Source organism: Stegodyphus dumicola, chromosome 6, assembly GCF_044657685.1.
Source record: "Stegodyphus dumicola isolate Sdum_Otavi_A_Nest chromosome 6, ASM4465768v1".
In the NCBI taxonomy this organism is placed as follows: domain Eukaryota; kingdom Metazoa; phylum Arthropoda; class Arachnida; order Araneae; family Eresidae; genus Stegodyphus; species Stegodyphus dumicola.
In genome coordinates this window covers 37,114,551-37,135,233 of record NC_140773.1, presented here as the reverse complement: position 1 = coordinate 37,135,233, position 20,683 = coordinate 37,114,551, and the positions used below count along the sequence as shown (strand labels likewise).

The following is a 20,683-nucleotide window of genomic DNA, read 5'->3' as shown; positions in this document are numbered from 1 at the left end:
AAACATGAAATACGTAGTGAGATATTACTGATTACGCTAATTACAAGAAATACCTGATGAAACATGAAATACTGTACGTACTGAGACAGAAAACATACTATAACAGAGCATACCGGAACGTGAAATGCATGGTAAGATTATACTGATATAAGATACTGAATTATATACAGGATTGCTGCATTATATACAAGAGAGATATTCGTATGACAAACATAGAATGCTGCCTCCATATCATTCCATTCCATTGGGAGAGCACTGCTTCCGACTTTAGTAATGACCAGCGCTTATAAAACTAGAGCCTGCCATTCAAAAAAAATTACATGCTCTAATGGCGCTCTGCTTTATAGGTCCTAAGCGCACCCGAATATGTAAACTTCAGTGAATAAGACTTGCAAAGGTGAAGCAAGATTTGCTGCAGCCATGTTAGCAAAGTTAACATACAGAGACTTATTTTTACTTCAAATGGCAAAATTCTCTGCAAATTTATTCTTTTAATTTATTATTCTTCATTTAGCCTTCTAATTGGTTTGTAGTTTCGCTATTAACGCGTCTTCAATAGCTGCTCTGTCTGTACTTCAATTATCTTCAAATATACACAGCTTTATCCACTTCAGGAATTTTGCAATAGTTTTTGGTCCACATTATATGCCTTAGCACGGAGCGATTCATTCTCGGACATCTCCTGGTTAATAGGCTCGAATGTTTAAGCAAATATCTACTCTGTAATCTTTTTCTGTTTGACCTTAACAGCTGCTCAGTTTTCATTTGCATTTCCATAAATTTAAATGCATATCGGTCAGCTGTGCCTTCATGTAGCCATATATACCGCTTCATACCCTGTATAAGGGCTTGCATTTTGTCCGTATGTAGAATGATTCATAGTATGACTACATGAAAATTGCCCATATTGTGTCTTTACGCAGGTTGATTCTCTCAGGAATGGTAAATCTATTGTTAATTCTAGTATTTCAAAAATCCTACCAGAACTCGGATATCAAGTTCTGTTAAAACTGCTTTGTAACTTCTAAAGATACTATTTTTTTTTATAAAAGTGTACATTCTCCCAAATCTTGTTACCCAAAATTTAAGCTTCTTATCAGAAATTCCTAATCTAACTTTAATCTTCCCCCTTAAATACTGAAAATGAAATCCTGTTACAAATACGAAAAAGGATTATATTTAAACACATTTAATCTAACGGAAGGCCTGTTATTGGCTTCTTTTATGCTCGAGGCTTCCTGGCCTAAGGTTTATTACTAAATCATCTTAATAGTTTATAACAATGGATTTCAATTAACTGGTTTGGCGTTGCCAGATAATATTTTCAAGCAACATTATGAAACGTCATTATATAAAATAGACATTTATGATGAAAAGCAGTTTTATTTAGTTTAGTTTTAGTATTCTAGCTGTTTCTTTACACTATGATTATTAATAATAACTGGAAAACCGTACAGAAAATGAAATTCATAATCCGATTCGTCAAAGATTAATATTAAATAAACAAATAACTTCCAAACCTTTCTAAAGAAACGAAACAATTTTGATATCCCTCAAGTTTTATTTTTAAGCATTTTTATAAACTGCTTTTTAACGTTTCAAAGTTCGCTCTGGAACGAAAATTACAGTAAAAATTTCAGGAATACATAGCATATACTGTTCTTGCGTTTTATTCACGTAGACTCTTTCATGCCTACTCTATCTGAAACTAAGAGATAAAATTACCAAATAAAGATTAGTTGCAAAAGTACGCCGACGAAATACGAACAGATGCATGTAATTGCGTCAGAATTCGAATGTATATAAAATAAGGTAAAATTCAAAGTTGATCCTTCTCAATTTCCAAATTTTGTTATGATCTTCTACTCATGGATAATAATTATAAAGCTGTAATAATCGAATAAATAATAGGAAGTTATTGAACACAACTTTGCGGTTCATGTATTATTGAAAGATCAATTTTAATATAAAAAATTATTAAATAAGACGTAGGATTCCCCACTGTGTAATTCTAAGTTACAATTGAATGTAAAGTTTCTGAAGAACAAGAAAGCGAATAATCGCTTAAGTTCGTGAGACAGTAAATAAACTTTGAAAGGGTTAAAAGTCCCTTTATTATTCAAATAAGATTTAACAGAACTCCGTCTTGGAGTTGTACAATAATGCCGACATTCGGGCTTGAACTTAGAGTAAAAATTAAAACTAATCTCAACTAAACAAAGATATAGCCGAAGCTATCAAGATTCTAATGGAGTTGATCCTTTAACGCTAATTGACTGCGAAGTTATTAAGGGCTAAAGCACGGCCGAGCGTAATAATAGCTTAAGAGAGAGTATCTTAAAAAGGCGGACGCGTGGTAGCCAGAATATCTAGTATCTCTCAGATAGTAGAACTTCGCGGTTATATACCTCTCTTCCTCATTTGCATTCAAACGTGATTCTAAACCTACATTCTGGCCGGAATTGATAAGTTGAAATTAAGGAGGGATAGGAAGTTTAACTCCAAATTTAACTGTTAATAAAATTAACATAATCCTTACAAAGAGATTATATAATTGATTTCGCTGTTGTCTCTAATAGCCTGTTATCATTCTAAAGATTCCTACCATGTACAGTCGTACATAACTTTTATAAAAAGTTGCAAATCTTTTCCCTTATAGCAAAATTCTTACTCAATTTAAAAAAAAGGGGGAAGAAAAAGTTGTTTTCGGATATAACGCCGCTCTGCTCTTATTAACATTTTCTCAAATAAATGAAAGATTCATTATTTAAAATTATTCTCCTTATTCCAGATACATTTTAATAGTTGGGTGACAATAGGCTCCTACGCGCTTAATTGTTTAACACAAACATACGCGTTTAGTTGTTCAACACAAATGTACACGCTTAACATTGGCTTAACAAACATCTATGCCTTTACAGGGATTTGAGCCCGGGCCCAACAATCACGGCTGCCAGCATCACTTAACACTACACCGATTAGGGCGCATATTTTTATACAGTAAGATATTCGAATTAACCTTTTAACTGTCATGCCCGAGATTATCTCGGGCACAGCACTGGTGTTCGAAAATGTCACGCCCGAGTATTTCTCGGGGTAATTTTTTTTTTTTTTTTTTTGAGTGCATCGTATTGTCATACCCGAATATATGTCGAGAGATGTTTATTTTGGCTACATTTGGTTTTTCCAATAAAAAAATTTGACGATTTGTGTACCCAAATAATCAAAATAACTTGACAGTTAAAGGGTTAAGAATTTTTTCTTTGTAATTTTTCATAAGTTATTGAGTCTCTTCATTTATTATTTTATATTTTCATTTTGAAAATAGTTACACTTGGCGACTCTCGGCATTTTCAAAATTTTGAAAAATTGCTACTTATCGTTGTCACAAAAGCCAATTATTTTTTACAGTTTCACTTCTTATGTATAAAATATTATCAGCTAATCTCAGGATTACGTACTTCAAGATAAGCAGACTGATACACTATTTCTTAAGAAAATTCCTTGCTTCTGAGAGTATGATAAAAGGTATTGAAAGATGAGACATACGTAATTGTAATACCAAATATTATCGGATATTCAATGCTCTAGTTAGCTGCAAGTCTCATCTGAAATCTCGAATATTAAATCTTTTAATGAAGTATTCGAAGGCTGTCTGTCAGTAACGCATGTTTTTGTAGATGGTTTATCTAAGGAAAACTGCATTCTACCTACTTTACAAAAATGAATCTGTAGCGTAATTCCTTTAATTATCAGTACCCTGCAGCTTATCTCTACTAGAGTAAGTAGATTATATTCTGCAATCTAAAGTTTTAAATTTTTATTATTTAGAAATCATAACTATAATTTTATCATTAGTAATGTTGATTTTACTTAAAGCATAACAATTTTAGGGGCAATTTAAATAAGTATTTGTAGTGTTTTCCACAAAATTCAAACCATTTTTGAAGCATAAATCATCAATTCTGAAGCATTTGTGCATTCACATTATTTGAGAAACTCTTGCATAAATATGCAAAACTATAGTAACACATAGAATAATCGCTTAAATATCTTTAAAATGAATTCCTCGAGTACTTGAATTCATCCAAATATAAATGTGTTTTCCCTTTAAGGGGACAAAAAGAATCTAACACTTTACACTAGGAATCGTAATTATGCGCTTCGTAAAGTAAAGAATGAAAACAAACTGTTTAACTACATGATTTCTGTTCTTTATATAAATTCCATTAGTTTGGAATTTCAGAGTTCTTCTCAACAGATGTTTGGTTTCGTACGCGAGCTTCTAACGAATTCCCAAAAGTAAAAAGAGCTTTGAATTTTACGTACAAATTTATTTCATTAATTTCAGAAGAATTTTGCAGTTTTTTAGTTATTGCCATTTTTTGCTATTTTTAATTTTCAGTCGACTGAGATTTTTCATCTTTTCCCAGGAAAAATCCATACATATTTAATAGTTTTTCCTTCAGCTGCAAACTATTTTTTCGTTTCTACTATTTTTTACTCCGAAAGTTAAATATTCAACTCAAAATAACAAATACTTTTTACTAACACAAATGCAAATTACTATTTTTTTATCTTTGCTCAGTTCTTTTGTGTTTATTTAAAATAAATAAATGGAGAATTCTAAAAAATAATGTATTCCAAGTGAAAAGAGTTTTATAAAAATATTAAAGGTGGTACTTGCTAAATTTGTGGTTCAACATTTCCATGAATACGCCATTGATAGATAAGGCCGTAATTATCCTCACTATCATTTCTAGCTATCGAATCGTATGAGAAATTAGAAGTTTTACTGTCTTTCCAGCTGCAACGCAAATGAATAAAATGCTCCATGAAGACAGCTTCTTCTAGGAAAATATACCTCAAATACTTGGACATAATTTAGTGTTTTAATTTCTATGAACTGTTTGTGAGCACGTTTTCCATAAAACCTACGTACATTTCCCTCTAATGGGGATAAAGTTAAAACAATTCATTAATAAAAAAGAATAAATCGTATTCATAAAGTTTATATTTCTAGTTTTTCTGAAATTTAAAATAAGTGCGAGAGGAGAGGTACATTACTCTACTTTCCACTATAAGCACCTTTGGGAATAATTGTGGCTTGCAGCTGAAAGTTCTTAAATTTCGCCAGAGCTTTATTCTGATGTAAATGACTTGCATGGGAAATCACGGCATCCAAATGTGTCATGCATTCATGCCAACTATTAAAATCTAACGGCGGTTTTAAAATTAAATGGAATCTACACTGTCCTAACTGATATAAAAAAGCATTAAAATTATAATCTATGGCATATTTAAATTTTGACTGGCAATCTTTTTACAAAGGTCTCTAAGATTTTAGAAATTATCGGATACAGAGCTAACTCTCTGCTACCCCTAATGAAAAGGTATCATACGTTGAATTTCTCAGAGCAGATTGTAAAATTAACGTCAATCTAAACCTGAAACTGCTAACTCTAAAATTAGAATCTTTTATTTGTGATACTTTGTTTCTTTTATGAATTAATATTCGCACTAAAATAATTTTCATCATACTAGATCATTTAACTTGAGAGAAAAAGAATGCATATGCAACAAAAATGTCATAATAGTAATCACTATATATAAAACGAACATTATTTTAAAATTATCTTTTCTTGTTAATGCAGAAGTAGCCAATGTATGCGGATGTGCCAATGATTTATACCCCGAACAGCGTCAAACATAGTGATGCATCATTTTTAATTTAACCATGTTCTTCGAACAATATATTGAACAGGCATTCTTTTAAATAGAGGTATCCCAACGGATTTTTCAATTTTTCGATTGATAACTGTTACAGATTCTAACTTCAAATATTTCAGATAAAAGGATTTGTTCACATTAATCTTCATTCAAATAAACATCAGATAAAGTTCTGTATTAATGTCAATACCCTCACTTTACAGATAATCGTCGACCAGTTGAGCCATTTTTGGACCATATTCGTCATCTCTCAGGACGAAATGTGTCCCTGAAAACTCAAAAATAGGGATCTATGATCACTCTCTACCTAGTAGCAGTCGAAAAGCCTTCATCAAACTCATGCAGGGGTATGCGGCGTTCTAACCTCCCCAAATCATTTTACCTCCACCGCCGTAATGATTCTTATCCCTGAAGAGAAAGGTATATCATGTTCAACCTCAGAAAGTGGTCGCCGAGAATCAATACTCGTTTATAAGATTTATCTCATACCTTATAAAATTTACATGAATTAAAAATGCTGTAAAATATCTCAACAATAGCCTAAGTGTGTACTACATATCAAGAAAGAAAAAACAAGCTAGAAAACTTTGCATTAAACAGCTCCATCTGTTAAAATGCCTAATTGGCTGATTCAAAGTTCAGTTTTAAAGTAAATGCAGTCCCAATGGATCTTGCAATCGGGCATGCATTAAATAGGAACTAAGTACATGGATTATACCTCTAAGCAACAAATGTCCAGATGCGATAGACATGCATTCATATCATACGTAATTAAATATCCCTTAAGCCCAAATCCGGACATAAGAGGGAACACTCTGTGGCATCGCTGGTGGGGGGCAAAGCTTCCGATGTCGCTAGCACCAGACAACAGTAGCACCTCGCCACCAGAAATGCATCTTTGGCCCAGGAAGACGTTCTTATTCTAGATAGCTAGTCTAAAGGACATTTACCTTCTTATTTAGGGTAAATAAAAGATGGCTCCTGCAGTTATACTTAACATAACCTACCTTATAAAATTTAACTCCTGCGAGAAACGCAGCGAATGCGGTGAAGGTATAGCAGCACACAAATTGCCGAAAATCCTTTGCAAGCTAATATGCACTCCACAACCACAGCTGCGCAAACTCGTATATATACACTTACGTATGCGACTTACGTATTGCTTACGTATGTTTGCATAAATCTTCGACATAATTAGTATCTTAGGGTTTAATACTTTTCGTAAAAATAGATATAATTTTCAAATTCTCTTAATTTTGCTCATTAGTGTGTAAAGTTTCGAGAACATACGTAAATCCCTTTTGAACTCAAATACGTCTGATGTTTGTGCATGAATTGGCTGTAGGCACTTGTACATATACTCCAAAGTGTACCAAAAACCATATTTAACTACCAAATTGAATATTTTTGGAATCATATCCGGAATTTTTGAACCTGGAAGGTACTGATTATCAGAAATATCAGGGAGCCTCAGTATAAGGAATGATTTCTTATTTACACTTGATACATTATTTCTTATTTCCTAGCGCATACCATTAAATGAACAAGAATAATTATATCCAATATCTGAATACATATATTACATTTGTTTCTTGAAAATGACTCTAACATGAAATGCAAGATCCGAATGGACATTAAGTCTTTATGTCATTAAGTCTTTTTCTCATTCATAACTTGATGCGAATTCTGCATATGTCTCATATTTGAACAATATGCAATTAGCGCTTTTTCTATCAAAGGACAGATATATCGTTCTTTGAAGAATACCAAAAAGTTTTCTTTACTAAGACGAACGGAAGCATACTTTTGAAACTTTCATATTTATCAATTGAATAATAGTATATTCTCGAAATATGAACTTCAAAATTTTCAACATTTAAATTCATTTTCTGTTAAACTTTGTAACTGCTTTGTTTCAAATATTATTTATTAAAATACATTTAAATATGTTCTGAAAATTCATATTATAATATAAACTCGATTTTAATTTTTTTTTTTTTTTATTATTATTATTATTACGAAAGTGTGCGTAAACAATTCTTCTAATGTACAGAGTATGTTATTTTTTTTATTTTATTCCATAAAATCCGAAGAAATTTATTTTTTTCTGTATTTTCAATTTTTACTAGAATTGCTTTTTACAAAATTTGATTATATTTTGCTGGGTCTCGAATTTGATTTTTCCTATTTTATTGTATAACCATTTTTAAAGCTCAACGAGAGAGAAATTTCTTTAGGAAATGAATAAAAATGGCGCTCATATAACGTCCTGTAACAACTACACATTGGGGTTGTCCTGTGATTTAATTATTATATAGCAAATTATTATTTATAAAGCCCTGACTAGTTGCCTAAAACTATCCACAACGTTAATAGTAACTTAATAGAAAAATGACACGCTAAGTAAGTATAAACAAACACCAGCATTTAGCTTTCAAATTAATTTTACGAGAAACACTGCCAGGGTTTGACCACAATTTCTTTTATCAGCTACAACTAAATAAAAGGGACAAGCAGAAAAAGGACTGACGACTTTTTGAGAACTTCCTTTTTAACTGACCACCTGTTACATAGTTGTCATCTTGAATGTATAAGAAGACAGAAACAGTATCTTTAAAATTTCTGACTAAGCTTGAATCCGGAGTAGATACATAGTCTATTTCCGATCAATAAGAATGTTTTATTATTAGCACGGGTAAACGTTTTAATCGCTTTGTCATTAATCTGAGATGAGAACCTTAGATCAGTTTCAATATACCGCAAGTAATTCTGTTCTTGATCAAAGGCTGAAGTACAGGAGACAATCTTGATAGCATGGAACAAACATTAAGGTGGGAAAAACTAGATTGTCCGAATCTTGAGTGTAGGGAGAGACTAAATGAACATCGTTTCAGATACATGGATGCAAATAGCGAGAGAATTCACAACTGAAAGAATTTAAACCCTCTTTATTGCTATGAAAGTGAGTGACAATATTATCAAAATAATAAATCCAACAGAAAAGTTTATTTTTAAAATGCCTTTGGTTGAAAATAATGCATGTAAATATCTAAAGTAATACGATCGTGAGGACTCACCGTAACTAATCCTTTAGTTTAATAACAGTATTATTCTAGACGGCAAAATAGCCTTCGGTGAGACAAAGACTCATTTTAAAAGTTCGCTGCGCAAGATATGAAATTCTTTAAGTCTCGCTTCTAGACAATTTAAAGAATATTCCAGTGTTACGTTAGTGAATAACGAGTAATATCAGTCAAAAAGTACTGACTGTAATATTCTTAAGTTCGGTGAATTCAAATGAATGTTTTCCGTTCATTTAGTTTCAGCTGATGATGTCAGGATTGTACTCCAAAAGCGTTTTAACTTGGCAAAATTAAACACAAATTACGTTTTTTATCTATACTCAGCATACCACAGAATGATTAATAACAATTTAACCTCTGTATGATACCATAATTTGAGAATATGATTAATAACAATTTACCCCTGCATGATAAAATGATACATTTAAAATATTTAAAAGTTATGAAAATCCAAAAAATAAAGCTAAACTCTTATTTAAGACGCAATAACACGCCAAATAAATACTAATTCAGAAGTCAAACAACAAAAATCAGCGTTATGTTTACAAAATTTTCACAGGACTAGTTTCGATGGTTTTACCGAACCACCATCCTCAGCTGCAAAACCGCAAATGAACAAGATAGGAAATAATGATTAGATAAGAAAGCCTGGACAAGAATAAGCAAGTGGCGCCATCTGTTGGTGAAACCAGAACTAAAACATAATTTCTTTAAAGGCCGAAGGCAAATTTGGATTGGAATTAGGATCGCTAACTAGAACAGAAAGTTTTTTATGAATGTGAAATGCCTCTAGAAAATGTTAGAAAAAAGGAAACACGGAAGTCTTCCGTTGCTCAACATTGTTGGTCCGAAAATCACTTTTTCAATTTTTCTGCTGCCAAAATAATTCAAAAAACATCTTCCATTGGAGAACTGGATTTTCTAGAGGCATTTCACATTCATAAAAATCTTTCTGTTTTAGTTAACGATCCTAATTCCAATCCAAATTTGCCTTCGGCCTTTAAAGAAATTATGTTTTAGTTCTGGTTTCACCAAGAGATGGCGCCACTTGCTTATTCTTCTCCAGGCTTTCTTATCTTATCTAATCGTTATTTCCTATCTTGTTCATTTGCGGTTTTGCAGCTAAGAATGGTGGTTCGGTAAAACCATCGAAACTAGTCCTGTGAAAATTTTGTAAACATAACGCTGATTTTTGTTGTTTGACTTCTGAAACTCTTATTTCTTTGCTTCTTGCTGCAGAAGCAAGTGTTAGAATGAAACGCATCACGGTTCCGACCAACATATTTGCATAGGATAGAATGACATGCTCCTTATACTTTTATATATTCTTGCTTGAAGTCACCAAAATTAATTTTTATGTAATTAATACAACATATACAAACATATACATAGATAACATTTTTATGTAATTAAAGTTTAATAACATAAAAAGACATAACTACGCATCAGTTAATAAAAATTTCACAACCGGAATTTCATCTGGCACCTAAGTAAATTTATATTATTTTCAATAAGATATTTCTTGAATTTATTCAAGTTAACGCTTTTTTAATTGCTGCATCTACCTGAGGAGTTTAAATGTTTTGTCTCCGTGCCAAAGAGGGTCGCGACATTCATATTCCGATCTCAAGTTAAATGATAAAAAATGCACATTCTAATTAAAGCCCAAATATTTTATTGCATTAAAACTATTACTTTTTTAAAGCAGAACGTTTAGAATTATTATTCTTCCAAAATACATTTTAATAAATGCAGTTTGTGGGATTTTTGTTTGAAAAAACTGTGTGAATCATAGTAAATGAATCTATTAAGAATTATGCCCTTAATGGCTGAGTGGATAAGAAAGCGTAATATTTTTAGCTCAGCAAGGTTCCCACTTCTGTTAACTGGTTAACAGAAGTTAAGTGTTTTTGTAGTTTCTTCACATTTAACGTCCCATATTGCGTTTATTGGCAACATATTGCCTTGTTGTATTTAATAAAACAAACATAACTTTTCAGACCATTCATAATGCACTATCTCACTTACCTGTTGGTGCGCTCATGGTTTTAGTAGTCAGCAAGTCCATTTGGTAACTGAGAGATCTGTAGTTAGAATTCCAGCGAAAGCAAATTTGACTTTTCTCACTCCTTGGTTTGAAAACTTCTAATGTCTCATACTTTAAGTTGAAATATTTATCTTTGCGTATGAATTAACAAAATTACATTAGCATTTATTCTGTATTAAGAACGTGATCTGAATTTAAGATTCTCTGCATTTCATTATTCTGGTGTTACTGATAACTTACACTCTGTATACTGATAATTTACAATCTTCCTAAGAAGATATTACGTTTTTATGAATTACAGAGGTGTTAGATCAAAGCCCTATCCAGAAATTTAAATGTCTTTTGGATATGACAAAACTAACATGGATGATTTTCATTAAAGGGAAAAAATGCTGTCATAGATATCGTATTTGGAGAAAATGTCTTAAATGTAAAATAAAACTGATTTTAAGTTAATAAATAAAATTGATTGTAAGATTTTGGATAGAATGGGATAAATTCATGAAATACTCCAGCAACCACCTCATTTACCCAAGGCACTATCCGCCCAGTGAAACTTGAGCTAAAACATTTCGTCGAGCTTTACCACTGGGTAACTGGCGGTCCAAGTTGTAAGTGGAAATGCAATTTAACTAAGCTTCAAGTAAAAGTTCCAAAATAGTGACTTGCAAATAGAGATTTATATAAAATATGTGAAAGATATAAACTGTTGACTGATATTTTAATCAAATATTTTTGGGACAGATTAACGTTTTCTGTGACGATAAGAAGGAAACTGTGCCAAATTATTTCACTCTTTTGTAATATTTTAATTTTCTTAAAGTTTACAAGCAAGTGTTGTACTAAATATTTAGTTCATATATTTAAGCAAACTCAAGCAGGAATGTTTTTGTAATAACCCAGTTACCTTTAAATATACTTACAAGTGTTGCATCAAAGACTTAAATCGCAGAATCAAATAGTAAGTTTAAAAAGCCATTTTTAGGCACAGTTCTGATCCTATCTCTATCTGTATTTCAGGAATTATAGCATATTCCGTAATTATTTATTTAAAACTCTTGTTTTCAAATTGTAAATAAAAAATTCAAATTCAATCTCTGACAAAAAAAATATTATCAAAGTTAAAAAATGGTTAACTGAAATTAAAATCCCATTAATAATCGACGGGTCAGAATCTCTCTGCATTTTCTATAAAAAGAAATAGTTAAGCAGCTAATTTCATTTTAGAAAGAAACAAATTTTACAACAAAACAATATTTAGAAGAAACAAAAGTTGAAGGAACAAATCTTTCTTTTTAAAACTGAACTTCTAAGTCATTTTATTCTGTTTATTTTATTTTTTCCTCATATTTTTAACTTTAATTCAGTTTAACAGGTTTCTACCAAGACTGAAAATTCTTGCATATAAATATTATTGGTATTATATGCATAGTCCGATATATGTACATATATTGTTACAGTTTTATTATATCCGATATATATGTTACGGTGAAACACCGAAATCTGGAGAATGTCGACTTTCACCGGTGAATGTCAACATTCATATAGTCTCTTGGTGTATGTCCAAAATATTTTTCCAAATACTCTTATTTCTGACTTACACCGGTCAATGTCGACATTCACCATGTACTAATGGTGAATGTTGAACATATAACAATATTATATTTTCTTCTCCGTAATTCAGTCGCGAATAAACGCACTTGAAACTTGAAATAAGAACTTAAGAACATGAGAACCTAAAACACACAATACATTCAAAATGAGAAAGGAAAATAATATAAGTTAAAAACTTAGTTAATTATACAGTACGTTCTAAATGAGAAAATAAAATAACAGTAATAAAAAACTTACGAAATTATGTGATCCAAATCTTATTTATTGCAACATAATTAAACTATTATGGCACTTTATGACCTCTCTTTTCGACTTTCACCAGAGCATATCTGTGATTGTTGACATACACCGGTGAGGGTCCGAATATACAAGAATGTAGTGAAATATTCTGTCTTTCACCGACGTATTTGGTGAATGTTGATATTCTCCCGTGAAAGTCGACATTCTCCAATTTCGGTCTTTCACGGTAACATATACACATATATCGGATATAGAAAAACTGTAACGCGTGCAGGTTTGTAATAAATTGAATTCACACAGAACCGATAATTAAATCTCATTAATAAATGCTTTTAATAAAGGAAAGGGGATAGTCATCAGAGTTCTAAAAAAAAGTAAAAGATAACCTTCACCAAATAGAGTGTATGAAGTTTTTAATGATACTTCCAACAGATATGTAGATAATTATCTCATTGCAATATTCTCAAAGAAGAAAATTACATTAGAAAACTCAAACATTACATTAGAGACTTCTCTTTTCGTAGTCTCTGATTAACATCCAATTACAGTGCTTTGAAAAAACTGCTACCTAACTGAGAGCTAAAAAATACCTTAAAAGCTGTGGAAATATGGATGTGACATATAGCAGAAAATTAGCAGGTACAAAGAAAACAATTAGCTAGTTGATGAGGTAAAATCCCCTTTGAATGCATTTAAACATAAACTGTCAAGCTAAGTTTACATCCTAAAAAAAATTATAAAAATTTGAGTTTTCTGATTTAAATATCTTTTACAGAATTTTTTAAACTTATCACGTCATCCGGAAAAAATTAACTTCAACTGAAAGCATTTAATGTACCATAAAAACATATATTTTCAAACTTTAATCAAATGTTCCACCTACTGCGAATATCTTCTGTATTCGCTTCAGTAGTTCTAGCGTCAGTTATTTCGATTGAGACTTAGTGATATGAAAGGATAGTGTTTCAAACAACATTTGCAGATTGAATATAGTAGCTGTTATGCATTTTTTAAAAACTGCAAGGATCTTGCCTTTGTCATTACAATAGAAGAAATCCTGAAATTATTCTAAAATAATTTTATCTTTTTCCTCGTATTTTTTAACTTGAATTCAGTTTTACAGGTTTCTACCAAAACTGGAAATTCTTGCATATAAATATTATTGATATTATATATAAGGTCCGATATATGTGCATATATTGTTACAGTTTTATTATATCCGATATATGCACATATATCGGATATAGTAAAACTGTAACGCATGTGGGTTTGTAATGAATTCAATTCACACAGAACCGATAATTAAATCTTATTAATAAATGCTTTTTAATAATTTATTCAGTATACTATTTTTTAATTTTCTCAAACATTATTTTGATTTGAATTTTTAAATGTTCGACACATTTCAATAGCAGTGGAGAACCGGGTGTGGAGGCATCTCAGTCATCCCTTCGCTCGAGTGACACCCAAAATGAAGAAAAAAAGAAGCTGCCTTCTATCCTCAAAAATGCAAAACTGGTAGTTATTATGGCTGTGATGATTTTCTGTGTGGTGAGTGTTATTTAGCTATCTAATTAAATAGGATATTGTTTAAAAAAGTATGCTTTTACCCAACAGTGAAAGAAAGGTTCAATGAACGAAAATTTAATTTTTTATTTAGTTCTATAGTGGTTTTAAAGCTAATCTCATTTCACTTTTCTCTGCTACTGACGCATGTCGCCGTCTGGATTATACAGCAGTCCTAAATATGTCAGCTTATTTTGCCAAATAATTATTATAAGCACATTAATAAATATTGAGCAGTTAACGGTACCTTTACCCAAACTGACACTCACCGTATGATTTACAGTTAAAAATATGGGCAGTGTGTTATCAGGTTTTTTTTAATTATGAGGGAATTATCAGGTTTATTAGGATATTGTCAGGCTCATTCAGTCACTTGACCTTGCTTATTTCCTTGTGTTACAATCAATACATAAATAATAATTTATTCCTTCAGTTTATAGCGGCTACAATATTGAGGAATGGTAGATATGCCTTCTAGATTGTATTGCTGGTTGGGCACAAGGTTGTTTTATAATTTATTTCTCCAGCCTTCTTAGCATACCTTCGTGGTGTAGTTGTCAGCACGCTCGACGCGAATTCTGGAGGTCCTCGGTTCGAGCCATAGCTCATTTTTCAATATCCCGCTTCCAAAATACCTAATGACTCTACAGTGGCGCCCGAACGAAAAGCGGTGGTGGATGATGATTCCCCACTACCAGTTTTGGCGACTGGATCTTCTAATCCCCAAACGCCTTTTAAAAGGGGGAGGATATAAGGTATTTCTCCTGCCTTCTTAGCATGCCTTCGGGGTGTAGTGGTTAGCACGCTGGACGCGTATTCCAGAGGTACGTAATTCGAGTCCCGTAGAGGGCATTGCTCATTTCTCATCTTTCATGCTTCAAAAACACCTAATGACTCTACAATTTGTCTGTTTTGGTTTCTTTTTTCGTCATTACAAAATTGTTAAAAATTACTTCTTTTCGTCATTAACTCATATGCGATATGAAATACATATTTTAAAGTATCTGCTATGTAGACTTCTTTTCTATCAAACTTTCAAAATTATTGAACCATTATTTCTGCTGTAATATCTGAGACATTTTGTAAAGACTCTAATCTTCGATTTCCTTTCCCATCATTTTAAACTACATTTTGTAGTTCCTTTTGATTGTATTTTATGTTACTTAATCAATTGTTATGATTTGAATCCTTATTATAACTTTTCTCCGTAGTCTTCACTCAAATGCTTGTGATTATTTAAGTTTAGATTTTGAAAGCCTTAGTGTTATAGCTATTGGCAACCTCGCATACAGTTACGTCCTATCGCTAGCTCTGCCAAAGATGATTTTTAACGTCAGCTACCCATTTTTCTACCCAACGATGAAAGCACGCCGTTAAAGCACTTCTTTCAGCTGAGGTAGACTATTCTGTAGTCTCCGACTACATTATTTCAAATTAGAATTTCAAGTTAAAATATTTTGAATACCAGCAAGTGGAGGCGTTTTGTTTGAGCACAGCTACTGCTTTCTCTTAAATTTAAAGAGTTAATAAAAAAAAGCTTATTTTAATTTTCGCAGGACTTTTTCATTTTGATTCAGACTAAAACGATAACTTGCTTGTCGGTGTAGTAGGGTCTGAAGAACATTGATTTAAGGGGACTCGTACACCTTAAAACCCATAAGATCTTCGAATAGGTGACTGTTGCAAGAATTGGGATAACTTATTTATTTTAAAAGCAATTACTTCCAACTTTTTACAGCTGACTACATAATATAGCTGCTTTCTGAAATAGTCATCAGAAACTTTGTGTTGCCACAAAATTTTTTTTATAATTTAATCCGCTTTGTGAGAAACGTTTTCGTCAATTTTCCATCTTGCGCGCACAGTTTAAAACATTCTGTTGTATAATTTAATTCCATATTTAATACATAGCTTTTATAACATTTGGAAACTACTGTGAACCTAAAATTCTAAGAATTTAATATTAAATTTTCATTTTATTTGGAGTTGAGTTTATAAAATGTATTTTATTAAAAAAACCTGTAATGTTTTTGTTCATAAATTTTTTTTATACTAAAATATTCGTCAAATTTTTGGTTTAGTTAGAAAATAATGCCCATATAAAGAATTCCATGAAATTTCAAGTATGTACCCTTAGCCATTTTTAAAATATCATGCGCGCAAGGTGGAAACATGACGAAAACTTTTGTCACTAAGCGGATTAAATTACACAAATATTTGTGGCAACACAAACTTTCTGATGACTATTTCAGAAAGCAGCTATATTATGTAGTCAGCTGTAAAAAGTTGGAAGTAATTGCTTTTAAAATAAATAAAATATCCCAATTCTTGCAACAGTCATATATTCGAAGATCATAAGAGGTTTAAGGTGTATGAGCCCCCTTAAGCTTGCATACAAGTAGAATGCTACATACTTAAATTTAGAAACAATTTAATGAAACTCAGTTTTATGTCACGAGAATTAAATACGTTTTTTTGCTGTCTACGAAGGTGTTGTGGCCGCATAGTCCTAATTCAAATATTCCACTTATATTAAAAGTAACTATATTTGTCAGATTTTCATAAGATAAGAACAACGTCATGACGTTTTGATCAAACCAAAATTTTGCAAATGGTTTCTCCTCTCTTCATTATCTGTTTTAAAATATGAACTGTTTCACATTTACAGTATAAACCGCAAAGAAAAGATGCAATTTCGCACACATCAGAAATTAAAGTCCACTTTGTATGAATCTCCACAGCTCTCGTTTTTTAGACATGTGGTAGCGTAAGGTTCAATCATCAACTCTTGCTCACCCTGATGATGGTATTTTAAAATATATATTTTGAAATTTGTTTAAAGTATTCTTACGTTTAATAAAACTTCGATGACGAGCTTATTCTGCTTTAAAAATTGCCATTTTTCCGTTTAAAAAACAACTTATTTCTCAAGATTCCTCGATTATTCAAATGTTAAAGCGAAGTTTTGAACTAAAAGAACCCCAAATTACGCAAAATACCTCAGTTTTGTAGGCCGTGTCTTGCTTCAGATCTTCACATCTGGATAGTAGAAGCATATTTACTTCATCAAGCTGGGAAAAACCAGACCTTAGGCGCAGCTGCTTTCCGAGTTCCTTTTAGCCAAATTCTCAGATATCTTCTCTTATAAATTGATTTTATCATGTCAGCCGTCATATTACCTTACGTGGAAATTTGAATGCAAATATTTTGCTTTCATAACGTTTAAGTGTAACTTTAGAATAACTCCGTGTGGATATTTAAATAGCAACTTTGAGTATTTTTGATATATTTGCAGAACCATACGTCCAGAACCATTTACTCGTACTATATAGTTACTTTTCACATATTTTGACACTTCGTACTAAATAATAGTCAAATCTCAAATATATCATTCAATTTATTATTAACTAATATATATTTTTAATTTTTAGGTATCACTATGCTTTTTCAAAGTTCATGAAGGTACATGGAATACAGTTGCTTTTTACAGTGGCCAGCCGGCTTGTATCCTTTACGAAAATCAACTGTAAATTTTTTTAGAAATTATTTCAACTCTTTTGCCATGTATTTTCATAAAAATTTTAATTTTATGCCAATTTATAAAATTAAAATTTTTTATTTCAATACACGGTAAAATACATTTTGCTTTGTATTGTCATTAAAATATTTTACTCTTTTGCCATGTATTATTTAAAAATATTAATTTGAGATGTTTAAAAATTATTTGAGTAAAAAATTTAAATAAATCTTAAATAAAACCTTTAAATATTATTTAACGAAATTTCACCAGAGGAAAGAAAATTCTAGGTCCTATTTTAAATTTTTCGAATGTTAAAATCATTTACATTGGAATTTCTATATCTTTGTTTCGGGATCAATAATTATGACAAACAAGAGAAAAGACGAACTCCTCCTCCTACCGCCTCCGCCAGGTACGAGTAGTCAATAGCAAAAACCCATTTTAGAACCGTAAATATAGAATCAAGGTTAGAATGGAAAATGAGTCATATTTTCGATTTTTACAACTTTTTGGTGATATCAATACTCGCTTTGTTGTCTCAATGGTTGACGGATTATAAACTGACTGCTAAAAGACGGACAGATAATAGAACTATAACTATATTCAGGGGATTATTCAAAAATATTTCCGCATTCATTCGGTTTAAAATGTTTTCAAATGCAAGAGCTTCCGCACTTCATTTTAGTACAAAGAAAAATCAAGAGATATGAAAGAATATACAGTGAAATAATGCAAAATTAAATATTTCTGTTATAAACCTATAACTGGGGTTTAATTTCTAAAATTGGAAGTGGCGGAGATGTACAGAAGGCTGTTAGGAAAAAATAAATTAGTAACTATTAAACTAATAAATTAATTAATAACTAAAATATTATTAATCAAAACTGAAAATAATGTGAAGGCATAAATAAAAATTTAATAAATTAGTAATTTAAAGACGAATAGCTAAATTATAAATAAAATACTAACAATCGACTTATTTGGGACTGTGCCTGGACTGCTGCTGGAATTAGTTTCATAAGTAGAACCAACAAAAATTCCGGCTAAATTTAAACCCTGCATAAAGACTATGATAAAAATCAAAATAAAAAAGAAACAAAGACCATTCTTTTTCTAGCATACCCATGACAAAAGGTAAAGCAGTTAGTGACACTAATGAGAACAGAAAGAATACTAGAAATAGTATCAGATGGGTTTAAATAGTATAAGTTGGAAATTAAATAGCGAAACAGATCTTCATTAGTCTTTTCAGTCAGTATCTTATTATTTCTGAAATATGTGTGATTAAGCTTTGTTCAGATTGCTTAAAATAATATCTAGAACAAAGTTTGCCAAAATTTTGATAGTGAGCCATTTTGATAGTAGTCACCTCAGTACGTTTAGTAGCACCCTTAAAAATATTTTCCGTTTGAGGTAATAATAAAAATCAGTATAAATTCATATTGTAATTGGCAAGTTACCTGACGAAGAACGCTGCAGCAATATATTATCTTAAAACTGAAACTATTCAAGAGTATCCTAGAGGATTCAGAAGCAAAAGTTAAAAGGGGCTTTGTCCCTAAGAATACTGCTGAAATTTCAGAATATGTTTGAATACTTGCCTCAGTAGATAATTACATCTTTAAAATTCTGAAAGCATTCATCAGTATATTATTAATAAATGACTCCAAAAACAATCTTATAACTCTAATTTATTTCGTGAAATTGCAGAAACTTGAAATATGCAGGTAATTATCAAGTAACATAAAATTTTAGAATATCGCACATGTCTGCTGTGTTAATAATAACCAGATAAATACGTAATAGTAAAATATAAAATACGGTTATTCAAGCTGCAATGATATGTGGAATATATTGGGAATAGAAGTAAGAAGCACTTTTGTTTCACGCAAAGAATAAAGTATCTTAACGTGCAGGTAAAACAAGAATAGTCTTTGGAATTAAGGGAGAAAGCAAGTATTATCAGAGGCATAATCTCTTCATTAGTAGTAGTTGGAAGTGATTTGATAGAATGGTTAACGGGAAGGAAAGAGAATAATAAGGGACAGGTAAATGGTGGGACCCAGTAAAGGGTTGTTGGAAATGAGGGAAGGAATTTTTGGTGGAAAGGGCATGAGCAAGGGAAGTCTTTAACAGGAACGTTTAAGTGTGGAAACAAAGAGAAACTTCCAACACTGTCTCACCAAGACTCCCTGCCGAAATAACGTTAGCTAACAAGCAGAATGGGACAAGTATAAAAAAATCGTCTCTATATTGTAGTTATAAACTGAGATCAAAATTAGGGTTCCGTACAAATAGCGATTTTCTTCCTCCATATTTAGCTACATCCTTCCAAAGAGTTGGGACGAAAAATTTACCCGCGTTCATAAATTCTTTGCACTTCCTGAGCAATAAGGCTTTTGCATATACTAGGGGGAAGCTTACTGTCCACTCAACCTACACCAAAGAGCTTGTTTCCCAAAGAAAGACAGACATGCATTCACAAGTTAAAATTGGTTTTTAAGGCAGAATTTCAGTTAAAATTCCGTTTCTGAAATTCAAAGAATTTTCTACTAAAATTGTGGTTGAATTACATTAGTTATGTCCCGGAGCCCTCTCTTTTAAGAGTTAAAATTAAAATCTATCTCCGAAACAAAAAAGTCCTTAGCTGGACTCCGGTGCAGCTTACGCTCTGTGCAGAATTATACAGGAATCAAATCTAAGACCCGTAATTATTATTTAAGGTAGTGTATGGATTTTATTTTAGTTTGTTAATAGCTATTTTTCTTAACAAGCCTTTGCTTTGTCAATAGCTATATTTCTTAACAAGCCTTTACTTTATCTTCTTAATTTCTCACCTATGTTTTCCTGCCATAATGAGTTTTTAATGAGTTTATTATGCAA

The 20,683-nt window shown here is 31.4% G+C and overlaps 1 protein-coding gene across 2 annotated transcripts in view; it reads left to right on the top strand.

The window, feature by feature from the left end:
• Window positions 1-20,683, top strand: part of LOC118205142 (P protein-like) — a 175,424-nt gene that overhangs the window by 30,352 nt on the left and 124,389 nt on the right. The window contains exons 3-4 of one of the 2 annotated variants that reach the window (XM_085818218.1): window positions 14,130-14,265; window positions 17,712-17,784. In XM_085818218.1, the coding sequence (XP_085674344.1) occupies window positions 14,130-14,265; window positions 17,712-17,784 (209 nt within the window). Of the gene's footprint in view, window positions 1-14,126; window positions 14,266-17,711; window positions 17,785-20,683 lie in introns of both variants that reach the window. The other variant, XM_085818217.1, reaches the window with a different exon arrangement.